General features: G+C 37.1%; 1 protein-coding gene across 1 annotated transcript; it reads left to right on the forward strand.

Moving 5' to 3' along the window:
* The first annotated feature begins 4131 nt into the window (after positions 1-4131).
* On the forward strand, positions 4132-9536 carry LOC121525409 (apolipoprotein A-I-like). Its single transcript, XM_041811410.1, has 4 exons — positions 4132-4232; positions 4668-4719; positions 8334-8472; positions 8637-9536. The coding sequence occupies exons 2-4, from the start codon at positions 4677-4679 to the stop codon at positions 9226-9228; spliced, it is 774 nt and encodes a 257-aa protein (XP_041667344.1). The 5' UTR covers positions 4132-4232; positions 4668-4676; the 3' UTR covers positions 9229-9536.
* The last annotated feature ends 7452 nt before the right edge of the window (positions 9537-16988 follow it).

A 16988-nucleotide genomic window follows, 5' to 3' on the forward strand; every position in this document is an offset into this window, starting at 1 on the left:
TTTCAAAGGTTTATTTGCTGTTGTGCATTTATGTAAACAATAAAATAAATACTTTAAAAATGAGCAGTTATCACATACAGAGCAGAGCAGAGTCGAGTGGTGCTTCTGACATGCACCATGAACGGATCACAGTACAATCTGAGGAAAGCAGAGCATTGACTAAAGAGTTCAAGAGTAGAGTTGGACTGCAAAGACGTGGAAACTGCAGGTAAGAAAAAGAGAAAGTGTTGTGAAGTTTTTGTAACGTGTCATTGATTTAATACGTGGGTTCATCTGCAACTCTGTTACTACCAACAATAATCAGTCCTGGCTTTTGTAAAGTAGTTGCTGTTTGCACCGATGCCTATTTGCATGTGAGGAGAACATTACATTTACATTTACATTACATACATTTTTTTTTACATGCTCACAAATAGGATACAAACACCCAGGGTGCTATTGCTTTGCAAATCAATCTGCTTGATTTACCCTGTGCACATGTGCCATGGATTAGCTATCTTTTCCTGTCATTTGCACAGGTTTAGGAGTGCAAAAAGCAGTGCAATTCTTTTGTGTTTTTGACTCTATATATTTATCTTTTTTTCTTAGGCTTGGCTCTTTTGCTCTTCCATTGTTTACTTAACTTCAATATATGACTATATGAGCAGAAATGACAGAAAAATAAAAAATCGACGTTTTCTTAATCATATTTTTGTTTCATAAACATGGAATTTCAGTGCAAATGCTTTCAGATAAATTAACATGCACTGAAAGTGTTTGTGGGGTCACAAAGTACAGTTAATGAGCTGCTGTCATTTATTTATATCAATCAGGTATCTGCAAAATCACTCACATTTTTGGGTTCCCTGTCTGCTCTGACACTAACGGCTCCACTAAAAGGTCAGTTCTAAAGGGGGCTTATAACTCTGACCTGGTAGTTTTTGGTTTCAGTGAAATAATTTTGTTTCTGTGTGTAAATTAAAATAATATAAGCATCCAATATAAAACTAGGATGTTTGGAAAAGCTGTGTTAAAAACTCTCCACTCTGTTTAACAGCGCTTGGGAAATACTCAAGATAAAGTAGGGAGGCTAATAATTATGTCCTTATGTGTGTTGTCATTTTTGGAAGTGTTATATTTTTCCAATATGACAGAGCTCCAGTTACTCTTGAAGATCTATGAAGAATATACACTATACATCCTTAAGGAACACCTAAAGTTACAGGTGGACACTCTAACTCAGTGGATAACTTCCCTCATGGTGTAAATGTGTCTAACAAAAAAACAACAATCCATTGGAAACATAATCAAAAGAGCCCCAACAGGGATCACTGTACAACAGGCCATATGCAAACACATCTAAACACTTTTCCCAGGGGCATGATGGGAACTTCCCCTAACATCCACCCAGATTTTAAAATGCAGTTTAAAATTACACTTAAGGGGTTCAAATCAGCTCAGAAATGTTAAACCCTGAGATATCAACACTCCAGTTTTGCTGTTTGTGGATCTGATGAGGAATCACTTCGTGCTTCTGTGCAGTCAACAGAGGTGGAAAAAGTACAACAGTATTGTTCTCAAGTAAAAAGTACAGTTATTCTGGTTAAAACTTAAGTTAAAGTAAAAGTACCGATTTAAAATGTACTCCAAAGGTACAAGTACCCCCAAAACATACCGAGTTACAATATTTTTTCGGAGGAGTCTTATTTTTCAAGTAAGAATTAACAGAGTTACAAGTCATCTCAAAGAGCCACATGTGAATGCTGATTTACGTAAGTATGTCCAGAATGCTGCTGCTAGCGCTAAAAGTGTAGCACATCCATTTTAAAAGTCCTAAAATTTTAAAACTTGTTTTTAAAATACTCCATCGCTTACTTCCTATTTATCTGAACTTTTAATCCTCTACAATCCAACACTCTCATCACTCTCATCACCCTTTTTCAGTTTGTAGTGGACATTCTGAGCAGTAATAATCACATTCAAGATGACGGAATCAGTTGCCCCCTCACATTAGATCTGCCAACTCACCAGGTTTGTTTGAATCAGTTTAAAGTGCTATTTTTCTTTCCTTGACCTATGACTCAAATTAGACTGTTCTCTTATACCTCTTTCTATTAACACAACATTCCCAGTGTTAACATCTTCTCACAGTCTCTGTTTATTGAGCTGTTTTGTATGTACATGTTTATTTGTATCGAGCCTTTCTCTATAAAGCACTTTGGTTGGCTCATGCTGTTTTTAAATGTGCTATATAACAAATTTGATTCTGACTGGTTCTGTATATTCATAGGAAGAAAGAAAATGTTGCCTTCTCTGTATCAGGTTAATGATTGTCATTAATAATACGTGGAAATCACTTGATGCCAAGTGGTTTGTGTTCCTTCGTAACATTTGTTCCAGCCGCCACATACAAACTCATGTCATCAATGTGTAACAAAAAGCTGGAAAAACATCGAAAGCGTCAATAGAAATGCTTCCTAAAAGCACTGTTGATTTCTGTAAAAATAGGTGTCATTAAAAAATATCTCAACAGAATCCTTTTATAACATTGCACCACCTCAGCCTGTACACAGTTAACAGTCGAAAAAACACAGTGTTTCACAGATAGAAATGACGAGTTGAGGGGGGTTTCTTTTCATCTACCAAGGAGGAGGATGGATAGTTTTAAGTTAGGGGTGTCAAACTCAAGGCCCATGGGCAAAATCAAGCCTGTGGACACTTATACCGGGCCAGCAAAATTATGTCATATTATCATTAAAAAAGATATATTTATAGGTCATTATTTTGAATTTTATCTCAGGTTTTAACCTTTTTAACTCCTAACTTTGACTTGCAATCCCGTATTTTGACCTTTTAGTCATCTTGCTCTCTGTCCCTGCTCTCTTCACCTCCATCATCCTCACCTTGCTCTGTATCCCTGCTTTCTTCACCTCTCTTATCCTCACCTTGACCTCCATCCCTGCCTCGTTCACCTCCATCATACTCACTTTTTCTATGTCCCTGCTTTCTTTACCTCCATCATTCTCTTCTTGCTCTTTGTCCTTGCCATCTTCTCCTCTATCTTCTCTTCCTGCTCTCTGTCCCTGCTTTCTTCACCTCCATTGTTCTCTTTTTTCTTTGTATTGCTGCTTTCTTCTCCTCCATCATCCTCTTCTGCTTTCTTCACCTCCATCACCCTCATTTTGCTCTCTGTCCCTGTTTTCCTCACCGCCATCATCCTCATCTTGTTCTTTGTCCTTTTCATTTTTCTCCTCCATCATCCTCTTCTTGCTCTCTGTCCTGGCTTTCTTCACATCCATCATCCTCAACTTGCTTTCCATTGCCGCTTTCTTCTCCTCCGTTGTCTTCTTCTGGCTCACTGCTTTCTTCTCCTCCATCATCCTCTCCTTGCTTTCTGTCCACTGTCAATATATATTCAGAAAAGTCTACAGTACTATAAATGTATTTCTTTACTTCTGTATTTGATGCAAACTTCAGTCTGTTGACCATGTCATGTAGTCACTTTTGATTCAATAGTGATCCTTATTATTAAAAAAGTCAAATTTATAGAACACACAGGCTTCTCAAGCACCCTCCCACCATCACCTACATGGGCCCGGATCTCCTTTTTGCTCCTTGTGCTACACCTACACTTCTACCTACTCCTCTTCAGACACACTCAATTTTGTTTATTTTTGTATGTTGTTTTAGATTTTTATATTGTTCAAAATACGGTTATTCATTCAAATAAACTACAAGTTAAAAAATAGTTACATAAGTTTTAATCAGGCGCTTGTTGTCTCAGGCCACTTTGTAATCTAAAGTCGGTTTCATTGTCATTTTATCAGCCTGTGACACAACTATAATGGTTTAGATTATTGCAGAAAAATCATTGTCAGAAGTATGTCCAAAACAAAATGAGACAAGTTAGAAATTTCTTTAAAAGCACAAAAAATGTTCAAACCTTCTTGATACGTATTACTCATAGATAGAGGCAGATTGAACCACCGATTTTAATACATAAACCTCTACTAAAGTCCTGATTCATGTTTGGTGCTGATAAGGACTGTTGGTGTTTGTGCTCTGGTTGATTGTTTGCCCTGTAGGTGACCATTGAACTCCCAACCCACTCTCCATGAGGGTGAGGGTTTGAGGCTGAGGTCCACTGCCATGGGGACATGCTGTCTCCACATCCGTAGACCCATCCCTCCATCGGTCACCATAAAAACTCTGCTGATGCTGAAGTTCTCCAGTCTCATCACAAGCTCCACCAGGTAAGAAGAGCAGCTGCTGTTACTGTTACTGTGTTTTTGAGGAGGAAGGAAAAATACTTCAGAACAGCTTTATTTCTGTCTCTCCATTAGCTTGTGAAATATTAACCTCTGTGTCACTGATGGATTTGATTGTATGAAGCTGTAACTTTGATAATGTTCATCTTGCAGTTGAATTTTAGCACTATTTCAATGATTCCTGCTTCCAGATGATGAGTAGGATCAGAGATACAGGCTGTTAATTCTTTGACTGTGATTGAACTTTACAGCCTGGATCAGGATGAAGCAGTTTGAGCTCTGTCTCTCACTGTAACCAGGCCTTTTAGACACACACACTTCCATTATTTATCTGAGTGTTGCTCATTTCTTTGCATTGTAAAAACTTTTTTGTGTTTGCTGAATGTTACAATGACCATTTTCCCTTTTTCTCCTCTCCAGACCGCCATCATGAAATACCTGTCTCTTGCTCTCGCCCTCCTGCTGGCTGTCGGTGAGTTCTGAATTCTTTGGTTCTGGAGCGTAAACAAAGAGTCTTTACCTGTATGAACATCTTAGTTCATCATAACATGATAGTTCAAATAATTCTACCTGGAACCTTCTTTACAGAAGAGGATAAGTTAAACCTGTGAAGGAAAAAACATTAAAGGGCAAATCAAGAATAAAAGAGAAATTCCTTGACCAAAGTTGAAATGCAATTTCAAGAAAAAAGTCGAAACTTGCTAGTATAAACAGTGGACCAGTGAGTGTATAAGAGCTAAATAGACAGAATGTCTATGTTATATCCAATTGTGAACTATAGCTTCACATGTTAATCAATATAAGGCATTTTTTAGAGAAAATTGTAATTCTCTGCTGCTGTCTTAAACACTTGAACATTAACAGGAGATAACCTGTAGTGATGCAGGGGTGACAGACTGAACCCCGACACAATGGAGATTGATCACTAGTTTATTGATCATGGACAGTACGTGTGGTTCTTTGGAAACTCTAGTTAAAAGTATGCGTACATGAAGCCATAGAGCACTACGTTGCATTTTTGTATGGAATTTAGAAAATAAACATGTTTTTATTGCCGCTGTCACGCAGCAGCTTCATGCCTTCTTTCAGAAATGTCTGTATTTGTTTACATTAATTTTGCTTATCCTGTGTGATTGCATCACATTACTGTGTTTTATAAACTATAACAAACAGCCGATCTTAGACACTGTGTTTATGAGCTAACAGAGGAAGATCTACTGTTGTTAAATCCAGTTCTGAAGGATAGGCATTCAGACCAGTATTGTAGTCAAGTCCGAGTCGAGTCCCGAGTCCTGAGTCCCTCGTCTTCAAGTCTGAGTCACCAAAGAAAAATCAGAGGTTATTCCAAGTCAAGTCCCCACTACATAGTACCTAAAACCCAATAAAATTAAATTGTTAATAATTTTTAAGCCAATCCACATTCCCAGGTGGGCTACGTTGATATGTTAATTAATTTATGATTGTCTTCAGCTTTTAATTTTAAAGGACTAGTGGAGCTGTTTACAGCAACTGTGCACGAATAAAACCAAACATCTAAAGATCAGTGGTTGAGTGGCCTTAGAGACAGAGTTCATTTTGGCAACTGTTTTTGTTCTGGTCTTTCAACAAAAATACACAAGTTTTAGTCACGTTTTAGTCCTAATCACCCTTCATAAATTTACTCTAGTTATAGTCCATGAAAACTACAGAAAGTCCAGGTATAGTCTATAACAAGTCCTGCCATTTCAGCTTTCACTTTTGGTCACAACAGTTTTTCTCTCTGAAAAAAACAATAAATGGGGGAGCAAGTGGCCTAGTGGTTAAAGGCGCTCCCCATGTACACGGGCAGCCTGGGTTGGAATCCGGCCCGAGGCCCCTTACAGGATGTCTCTCCCCACTCTTGACCCTGTTTCCAACTCTATCCACTGTCCTCCTCTCTCTAATAAAGTCACAAAAGTGCCCAAAAATAAATCCTTAAAAAAAACAAAAAAACAAAAAAAAACAATAAATGAACCCTCATTTAGCTTATTTAAATAGCCTACTTGTAATAATGTGAAATACAAAGATATAAATACTAACATAAAGTGGATAACAGACCTTTGGGATGTGGGTCATTAATTTTTATTGATATTGATACTCTTATTAATACTCTTTAATGATCATACTCTTCATGAATAACATTAACCCTTTTATCACCTTTTAGTGTTCAAGCTTGAAAATGACATACTCAAATACAGCTGAGTATTTCTCTGCAACTACAAAGTCTCTATAAATAAGCTTGGCATCAATGTAAAGATAACTCTTTAGATTTCAGCAGACGTGTAAAATCCCTGTAGCAGTTACTGGGACTGAGTAAATAAAGATGGCAAATAGCATAACTGTTTTTTCTGCCTAAAAACTTAGAGTAAATATGTCCTGTGTCAAAGGGAAATACTGTAAAAGTATTGAGGGTTCCTCGTTTGCAGTAAAGTACTGTGTTTAGAGGAACTGTAGTTTTTGAAATCTTTCCATTCTACTGGCTGTGGTCTGAGTTGTGTTTTGTTTAGGTGGAAAATGTTGTGCTTGTTAGTTTGCCGTGATCTGTGGGCTTCAAACAGTGTGTGACAGGACTCTGTTGATGGACTCTGAGACTGCCTTTTAAAGGTTTTCCTCAGAGGAGAGCTAGCCCCAGATATGGGCCTGTATATGAAAGGGTTAATTATATTAACAGGATTGTGTATTTAGGGAATAAAAATTAGACAAATTTTTTAACTGTTTTATATCTATGTTATATTTTTCACTTTTAAAACGACTGGATTCATTCAGATTTCTCACTAAAATTCACATTTTCTCTGTGACATTTGAACACATCATAAAAAGTTTTTAACCATCCCCCTTTAATGCTCTAAAGTCTGAACTGTCATTAAACACATCATAATTTTACCGTATACCAACCTTGTCACCTTGTCATGTTAACACAGATTTCAACACTGGATTGATATTTTTAACTAATGGGACTCACTACAAGGTTTAAGAGTTTTTTATTACTGTACAGCAGCAACAGCAGCTAATATGACCAGTCTGAGCAGCTGATGGAGATTTTCAGTGATTCAAGGGTAGGCCAACAGGATTTTAGTTCAATTTCTTGTAAAGATTACCGCTGGAATGCAGAGAAGAGCCACAGGTTCCTATCAACCTATCAGCTCCTCTCTCGGTCACCCAGGCTCCCTCGCTCCTCCTCTCTCTCTCTCTCTCTCTCTCTCTCTCTCTCTCCTCTGGTTGTTTTCACAGACAGCAGGTTAAACACACGTGAACGCGCATGCAGGTGAACACACACGCTGTGCGCTGCGTGAACACTGATCAGTTGTGAGGTGTTCTCTCACACAAAAACAACAAATATTACAGAATAAAATAGTCTTCAGCAAAAAGAGGTCGAGTCCTCCTCTTCATTCTCAAGTCCAGATGCAGTTAAAGCATGAGCCTGAGTCCAAGTCTGAGTCACTAGTCCTGGACTTGAGTACCACAACACTGAGACAGTCAAGGTTGGCTGTTATTGTCCAAAATACTATTCACCTGGGATTACCTGTTGACCTCTGATAATTCATGAATAAGCGTCAGTGATGTCAGTGTTTGTTGCGGTGGGATAAACAACATCAGTGCAAACAAATAAACAGACATTTCTGAAGGGAAGCATGGAGCTGCTGCATGACAGCAATGAAAACATGACGGTTTTTATTTCTGAATTCCAAACAAAAATGTTACGTAGTGCCCATCGCATTTTGCAGGTGACATTGTCTTCAACTATAGTTTCCAATAAAACACACATTTATTTAAGACAATCACAATGAATATTTACTGTCTCTACAAAATGCCTCATATTAATGAACATGTGAAACTATTCCTCATGTTGGATCTAACAACAAATAAAGTCTTTCTCTTTAGCCTATAACAGAGTCTGAGACCTGTTTGTAATAGCAAGCTTCAAGGTTCTTCTCATAATTTTGACTTTTATCTCAAAGTGCCAAGCATCATTTTTTCTTCACCTTTGTCCCTAATTCTCTTCTGTACCTTCTTAGATTTGATGTTCTTGCTTATTTCTCCTTATCTTTCACCTTCTTTGCTTCTCAGGATCACAGACTGCTCCCATGCCTACTGATGATGTGTCCACAGCACTGAATCATGTTAGGCGTGTTATGGATGACATATTAAGTGAGATTGAAGTACAGTTCCAAAAAGCCCTGGAAGGTGTTGAAGATCCCAACCAGAGGTAATGTCATGTAATTTTCCCTATTCAGTCCCACTTCCTGTCATTCTTATGTGCTGGTTCATTTAATGTTTTCATGAGGTCCCTTTATAGAATTTTCTACTGATCAGTTACTCATGGATGATAGTATTTACAGTATGATTCTATGGTTTTGATCTCCTGTTTAGGTCATTGCTGGGAGGAAAAATTCAAGAAAGATTTCGCATGATCAGGCAGGACTTGGGTGCTGTCCAATCACAGACTGATGGTGCACTGGAAGCCACTAGAGACATGCGTCAAGCTGTCACACAACAATTTAAAAGCCTGGCAGATGACCTTAGGCCCAAACTTCTCCATCTGAAAGAAGTGGTTGACAGGCACATGGACGAGTACCGTTCCATACTTGAGCCCATCGCCCAGGACTACAATGCAAGGCGCACTACTGAAATGGAAAACCTCAGAGCCCAGATGGAGCCAATCATTGAACGACTTGCATCCAACATCGAAGAGACCAAGTCTGCCCTGATGCCCATTGTTGAGTTTGTGAGTGCCAAGGGTCATGAATGGTTGCAAAACTTGAGAGAGGCTGCTTCGCCTTACATAGAAGAATACAGGGACCAAATCATGGGTGGCATGAGAAATGCAAGGCATCAGGCCAGAAACATCAACACTGAGGATTTGTCTACTCTGCGTGACAATGTTATACCAAAGGCCAATCAAGTAATTACAAAAGTCAAGGAAATCTTCAGCGATATTGCTTCTACCATCAATAAGGCCTAACTCCTCTCCTCCCTGTTCCTTTAACCAGCCCATCCTCCCCATCCGTCTAAAATCCATCCCACCTTCCCTGAAAAAAATCACTCAAGAAGCTGACTCCTGTCTCATGAAGCAAAATAGTGGGACTCTCTCTCTCTCCCATGCAAACATCTTACTTTGTTTGACATGCAGGCTTTAATACACACTCATCCACATGCTTCACTCTGCATGTCATGGTGTATTGCTCTCATGTATGTGAATTCACCATCAAGTGTCTGAACCTCTGTGTGATGATTGAAGAACAGATCAATAAACATCTGACTGTCTTGCAACCATGATCTCTGACTATTATTTCAACAGTTTCATCACTTAGATGTAGAATAACTCACCTTTTAACCCATTCATGAGTCATCTATACTGAAGCGCACATCGTTTTTACAAATCTGCAGTTCACCTTGTTTTTCAGTAAAGTATCTCCCATACAGATTTTTTGTTGTAAGCTCACATTTTTGATTTCCTGCCAACATAAGAGGTTTGGCTAATAAATAATAAGACCGAGTTTATGAGGATAAAACCACAGTGGGTGTTATTAATTCAAGGTTGGGTTTTCATGCACAACTGCTGTAAGTTTCCAATCAGTGACGTCTTTAGTTCACTGCTAGCTGCTGATTGAAGTGCATGTTTTTGCTAAGGCATTGGGAAATGATTATTTAAAAGTTAAACAACACATTACATTGAAATCTTTAGTGAAATTGAACAAATCAGCAGCTCAATCTTTTAGTGCATTAGCTGAGGTGTGTGGGAACACTGCAGGTCATGAAGGTTGTCGTCTGAGACCATGAACAGTCTGACTCCTGATCAAAAGGAAGGAGTACATCGTACATGCTATTAAACTTGGATTTTCCAATACAATCCTGAGACAAAACAGCAATGAGTGCATCTGAAAACACCATCGTCACCCAGGATGAGAAAAGCACCACAGAGCAAGCCCAATTTTAGGGCCATGTCTGTTTTTTTCTTTGGCATTAAGGTAGAAGTGTCAAAGTTAAAGCCATTGGGCCAAATCTGGCCGGTTATACCCTGCCCGTAAGATCATATCATATCATATTTTTATTACAACTGTCCCACCAGTAGGAGGTCTGCAGATTTCTTCCAGAATAAAAATGTAAACTAAACCTTGATGATTTAAAATATCCTTCAGTCATAGAAAGTTTTTAAGTAAGTTTTAAAGTAAATACTATTAATTATTAGATTAGATTAAAGTCAGGAATGTGGGAAAGGAAATTATTTTGTTTTTCTTCTCAAATATTCAATTTTGCATATTACAATTATGACCGAAATGTCAAAATTTTGACTTTTTTTAATTTCCTATTTAGACCTTTAAGGTTTCTAATTTTAATCTTAAGTCATATTTTGACCTTTTCAAATCCTAACTTTGACTTTTAATCCAATATTTTGAACTTTTAGACCAGGGGTGTCAAACTCAAGGGATTATTCATGTAGGAATTTTTAGAGAGGAGAACACAGCATGGAGAAAATTACTGCAAATCATGTTCATATGGGACTCAATTAACTCAGTGATGTGCATAAAATACTTAAGAAAAATTGGCCTCAAACAGGTTTAAACAGGGGCGTCGAACTCAATCACAGCAGTAGTTGGATACTGAATTTAGGTCTAACCTGAGAGCCGAACAGGGTCAACATGTCACCATAAACTGTCAACTTCATTTTCACCTGTAAGAAATGATGGAAAACAATCTTAGCACTGATGATAGTGAGATTAAAAAAAGTCAAAATGAAAGGCTAAAAGGGTCAAAATCTGAGACTAAAAGTTAAACTGAAAGGGTCAAAACACAAAACTAAATGTCAAAATAACACTTTAAATGGCAGACATATGAAATGGAAAGTTGCACTCATGTTTTAAAGGTCAACATATGGGATTAAAAGTAAGAGTTAGGAGTTGAAAGGTCAAAACATGAGATACAATTCAAAATAATGAGCTAAAAGGTGAAAATATGACTTAAAACTAAAACTGTGAACCTTAAAGGTAAAAAAAAAATATAAAAAACAAAGACAAAATCATGAGTGTAAGTCATAACTGTGAGATGCAAAATTGAAAATATGAAAGAAAGCATTTCTTTCTTCTTTCTAACTCCTTTCTTTTCCCACATTGCTGACTTTAACTTAATTTAACTCTTTTCACTCTTTATTTTCTCACATTTTTATGACTTAATGATATTTTAAATCATTAAGGTTTTGTTTACTTTTTTTTTCTGGAGGAAATCTGCACATCTCATGTTAGTGGGACAGTTTTAATAAAAATATGATATGATCTTGTGTAGCTTTACCTCAGACCAGATTTGGCCCACAGACCATGAGTTGACACCCCTGTTTATACTCACAATTTAAAATGCTAACTCATATTTTAAATTTTAGAACATGACACAACTTTTCAGTTTATATGTTTGTCTTTTAAAAATGTTAATTCGACCTTTAATTTTGTGTTTTGAGCTTTTGAACTTCTAAGTTTAACCTTTTGTCTCAGATGTTGAGCCTTTAAACTTTTCATTTTGACTTTTTAAATCTCAGAATCATTTACTGTCAGGTGGCATCTACCTTGTACACATCAGTGTAATGTTAAAAGTGAGTCTGAGAACTAAAAATATTAATGAATATTGACTTTTTTTTCAAAGAAGCTGTGTTCATTCAGAAATTATTTCATTACAGCAAATGTGAGAACAAGCCATGCTGTCATGATTTTTTCAGTAGAACTTTTTTTGTGAAAATCTGCTGAAGTCATATACACCTTTATGGAAAAGGTCCCCTTGGGGTCTGTGCTGAGTCCAAAGTTGTTTATTTTGTATATTACTGATGATATTTTACGTTGTCCAAAAAATGGACATTTCTTTGTTCGGGGAAACCCTGACAGAAATTAGTAAACTGAAACATAATTTAACAACTTAACATCAATAAGTTACCATTAAATCTTAGCAAAACTACATTCATGTTGTTTGGAGACTGTAACACAGATGTACCAGTACAAATGTTCATTGACAATGTCAACATTGAAAAGGTAAATAAAAAAAGTTCTTGGTGTAATTTAAGTCCACAAAGTCTGCTGGAAACCTCGATGTTCAGTCTAAAATGGCAAAGAGCATAACCTTAACACATCCTGAACCATAAATCACCGTCTTTATTGTTCTCTGCTTTTACCACATCTATCAAATTCTCTGGAAGTTTGGAGCAACACTTACAAAAGCCACTGGCAATCTTCATATAAACGTAAACAAAGAGAAATCAGGAGGATCCATAATGTGGGGTACAGGAACACACAAACACAGTTTTAAAATCACCAGCAGTACAATGTCTAGATCTGCTCACATTTAAAACGGCAATAATCCTCTTTAAGGCAAGACATCATTCACTTCCAGGAAACCTTCAAAGAATGGTTTCAGACAGAGAATTTGAGAGAAAAACTGAATTAACATCATTTTGGGTCTAGATGGAAAAAAAACCCTCCAAAGAAAGACAAGCATTACAAAACATTATTCCTCCTCCATCACTCTCACCTGAGGTAACACACCTGTGCCTACACATGTCATGATGGACTTATGGATCAGCTCTTTGTCAACGCTACAGACATTTTTTGATCCATTCTGCTGACGCCCTGAAAAATGTGGGTGCAGTTTGGCTTATATTGTCTGAGAAACTTTAAAAAACTACCCCAAAAAATGTTTCTTTTTCCACCTTGAGGGGTTAGGCAGGTGTGATCTAGGTGGATTTTACAACAGAGAAGGAAGCAGAACATATTCCTAAAATTTTGAAAAAATAAAGAGTAAAAAAGTAGATAAGGTTAAAGTCAGGAATGTGGAAAAAGAAATAAATTTTTGTTTTCTTTTCATATTTTCAATTTTGCATTTCACAATTATGGCTTAACCTCATGATGTTGTCTTTTTATCTTCATTTTGACCTGTAAGGTTAGAATTTTAATGTAAAGTCATATTTTGACCATTTTGGCTTTCCTCTCTTTCAACATCCTCTCCTCCATCATCCTCTTCTTTCTCTCTGTCCTTGCTTCTTCACCTCCATCATCCTCTTCTTGCTCTCTGTCCTTGCTTCTTCACCTCCATCATCCTCTTCTTGCTCTCTGTCCTTGCTTCTTCACCTCCATCATGATTCCTGCTTCCAGATGATGAGTAGGATCAGGGATACAGGCTGTTAATTCTTTGACTGTGATTGAACTTAGCAGCCTGGATCAGGATTAGATCTTATTTGGACAAATTCAATGATGAGTGTGTAGAGTTCACAGCTTTAGCTCTTCAGATGATTGTGTCAAACTCAAGGCCCGGGGGCAGAATTCGGCCCTTGGTACAATTATACCCACTCAGCAAGAGCAGATATTTTTATAATACCTGGCCTATCAGTGAGGTCTGCAGATTTCCTCCAGAATAAAAATGTTAACTTAACCTTGACAATCTAAAATATCCTTAAGTCATAAAAATTGGAGAAAAGCGTAAAAATGATTGTACAAAAATAAATATTTTCAATTTTGCATTTGACAATTATGACTTAAACTCATGAATTTGACTTTTCATCTCCAGTTTTGACAGGATGAAAATTTTAATTTCAAGCGTATTATCTTGAATTTTAATCCTAAATTTTGACCTTTTCAACCTGACTTTGACATTTACTTCCATATTTGATTGTTTTAGACTCACTATTTAAAATTTTAACTCATATATTGACCTTTAAAACACATGATTTCAAATTTGATTTCATATTTTGACTCTAAAACATGATTGCAACTTTTCATTTCATGTTTTTCTTTTAAAAACATTTGACTTGTGTTTCTACTTGTTGAACTACTAAGTCTGAATTTTTATTTCAGCTTTTGAGCCTTTAAACTTTTCATTTTGACTTTTTTTTTTAAATCTCAGAACCACCCTTCATCAATGCTAAGTTTGTTTGCTTCCCCATAATTCATTGCTGGTGTGAATGAGGTTTATAGTTAAATTCTGACTGTGTTCGGCCCTCAGGTTAGACCTAAATTCAGAATCCAGCTACTGCTGTGATTGAGTTTCACACCTCTGTATTATCCATTATTTATATGAGTGTTGCTCATTTCTTTGCATTGTAAAAACGTTTTTTGTGTTCACTGAATAATAAAAGAAATGTTTTCCTGTTTCTCCTCTCCAGACCGCCATCATGAAATACCTGGCTATTGCTCTCACCCTTCTGCTGGCCGTCGGTGAGTTCCGAATTCTTTAGTTTTGGAGATTAAACAGAGAATCTTCACCTGTCACATGATATTTCTGTTATAACTGGCCCATCAGTATGCAGATTTACTCAAGTATAAAAATACAAACTTGATTATTTAAGATATCCTTATTAGGTCATAAAATCTGAATAAATAAGGAGTAAAAATAATTAGATTAAAAAGTCAAGAATGTGGGAAAATAAATTTATTCATGTTATAATTTCATATTTTCAATTTTTCATTTCACAATAAGGACTCAATATTGGAATTCTGACTTCATATTTCATACTTTAAGCATGTCAACTCATAATTTTGACTTCTCATATATTTTGAGCTTTTAAATTAATGATTCAAAATTTTGTCATGTTTTGACCTTTATAACTAATTATTTTGTATTTTATCTCATATTTTCAACTCTTTACTTTGACTTCACAGTCCCATAGTTTGACCTTTTAGACTCACAATTTAAAATTTGGAATCATATTTTGACTTTTAATTTCATGATTACAAATTTTATTTCTATTTTGACCTTTAAAGCTCATAATTTTGACTTTCTTTCTAATATATTTGCCTTATCTTTTAATCCTGCATAATCCTGATCTTAACCTATCTTTTTAACTTTTTTAACTTCAAAACCTTTTTTTCTAGGTGCAGAGTTGTGTTCAGATTTTATTACTGGTGAAATGAGGTTGAGAGTTTTTGGTTAAAACGGTGACCCTGTTAGGCCCTCAAGTCAGACCTGAATCCAGATTCCAGCCTCTGCTGTGATTGAATTTGACACCCCTGATCTATAACATATTACAGCATTTCAAATACTTCTTTCCTGGCATCTTGATGTTTTTGCTTATTTCTCCTTCTGATCCTTCACTTTCTTTGCTCTTCTGGTTCACAGTCTGCTTCCATGTCTAGTGATGATGAAACCTCAACACTGGAACAAATGAGAGGTGCTATGGATACAAAATGATATGAGATTAAAGGAATTCTCACAAGAGCCCTGGGTGAGATTCAGTATCAGCCCCAGAGGTAATGCCAAATAATTTTCCCTCTTTAGTCCCACTTCCTGTCATTCTTGTCTGCTGGCTCATTTATTAATGTTTTCATGAGGTCCCTTTAAAGAATCTTTTAGTGATCAGTAGCTCATGGATGATTGTATTAACAGCATGATTGTATGGTTCGGATTACTTATTTACCCAACTTATTTTCTCTTTCAGGGCAGCGCTGGAAGGAACAATCGAACAAAGATTTGAAGATCATGCGATCAAACACAGACAATGCTCTCCAACACATAATGGCAGCCACAGCAGAAATGCAGGATTCCGTTAAGAAAGAAATTGAAAGCCTGCAAGAGGAGCTTGAGCCCCACCGTGCCAATCTGACTGAAACTGTCAGTGATCACCCGACTCATTACCGCGCCATGATTGAATCCATCACTAGTGAATATTCTGCGAGGCACCAAGCTGAAATGGATGGCCTCAAGGCCAAGCTGGAGCCAATCATGAGAGAACTAGCACAAAGTGTTCCGAGAAACTGGGATGAAAACAGGACCGCCCTGATGCCAGTTTTGGGAACCTTAAAGTCCAAGGGTGATGAAATGTTGGAAAATGCAAAGACGAGGGTTGACCCTTAAGTCCAAGAATACAGGGACCACATGAAACAGTATATGCAGAATGCAGCTCAGCAGGCTCGTAGCATCAACTCTGAAAATTTGGCCAGCGTGTGTCAGAATGTCCAGCAAAAGGGCGAGGAAGTAGTTGCAAAACTCCAAGAAATCATAGGAGACATTGCTGCTACCTTCACTGCAGCCTAACTCCTCTCCTCCCTGTTCCTTTAACCAGCCCCTCCTCCCCATCTGTCTAAAATCTATTCCACCTTCCTCTTCATTCCATCTTCCCTGACAAAAACCTCCTAAGAAGAAGTTGACTCCTGTCTCATGAAGCAAAATGGCAGGACCCATATGCTCTCTCTCTCCGATGCAGACATCTTACTTTATTTGACATGCATGCTTTAATACACACACACACACACACACACACACGCTTCACTCTTCATGGCATATTGCTCTCATGTATGTGAATTTACCATCAAGTGTGTGAACCTCTGTGTGATGATTGAAAAACAGATCAATAAACATCTGACTGTTTTACAGCCATGATCTCTGACTATGATTTCAACAGTTTCATCACTTAGATGTAGAATAACTCACCTTTTAACCCATTCATGAGTCGTCTACACTGAAGCACACGTCGTTTTTACAAATCTGCAGTTCACCTTGTTTTCAGTAAAGTATCTCTCATCTAAAATGAACTCTGAAAAACTGCTAGAGTCATCTAAAAGTTTACCAAAATAAAACACTCTATGAATATAATGGAGGACCTCCAGCTTTGGCAGTTATCTCACAGAGACCACATGTTAAGAGAGTCACCGCTGAAAACTAGAAATACAATTTATAGTTAAATGAGGCATCCAGTGACACAGGAGTCATTTCTGCTGAGTGCCCCCAAAAAATGTGACTCATGACTTTATTAGG

The sequence above is a fragment of the Cheilinus undulatus genome, linkage group 2 (genome assembly GCF_018320785.1).
Source record: "Cheilinus undulatus linkage group 2, ASM1832078v1, whole genome shotgun sequence".
NCBI classification, from domain to species: Eukaryota; Metazoa; Chordata; class Actinopteri; order Labriformes; family Labridae; genus Cheilinus; species Cheilinus undulatus.

What these genes read in the sequence shown, in the direction of transcription:
- LOC121525409 (XM_041811410.1), top strand. Translation starts at nt 4,677, where the DNA reads ATGAAATACCTGTCTCTTGCTCTCGCCCTCCTGCTGGCTGTCG. An exon ending in CGCCCTCCTGCTGGCTGTCG is followed by an intron (nt 4,720 to 8,333) that starts GTGAGTTCTGAA and finishes TTTGCTTCTCAG; the next exon opens with GATCACAGACTGCTCCCATG. An exon ending in GTTGAAGATCCCAACCAGAG is followed by an intron (nt 8,473 to 8,636) that starts GTAATGTCATGT and finishes TCTCCTGTTTAG; the next exon opens with GTCATTGCTGGGAGGAAAAA.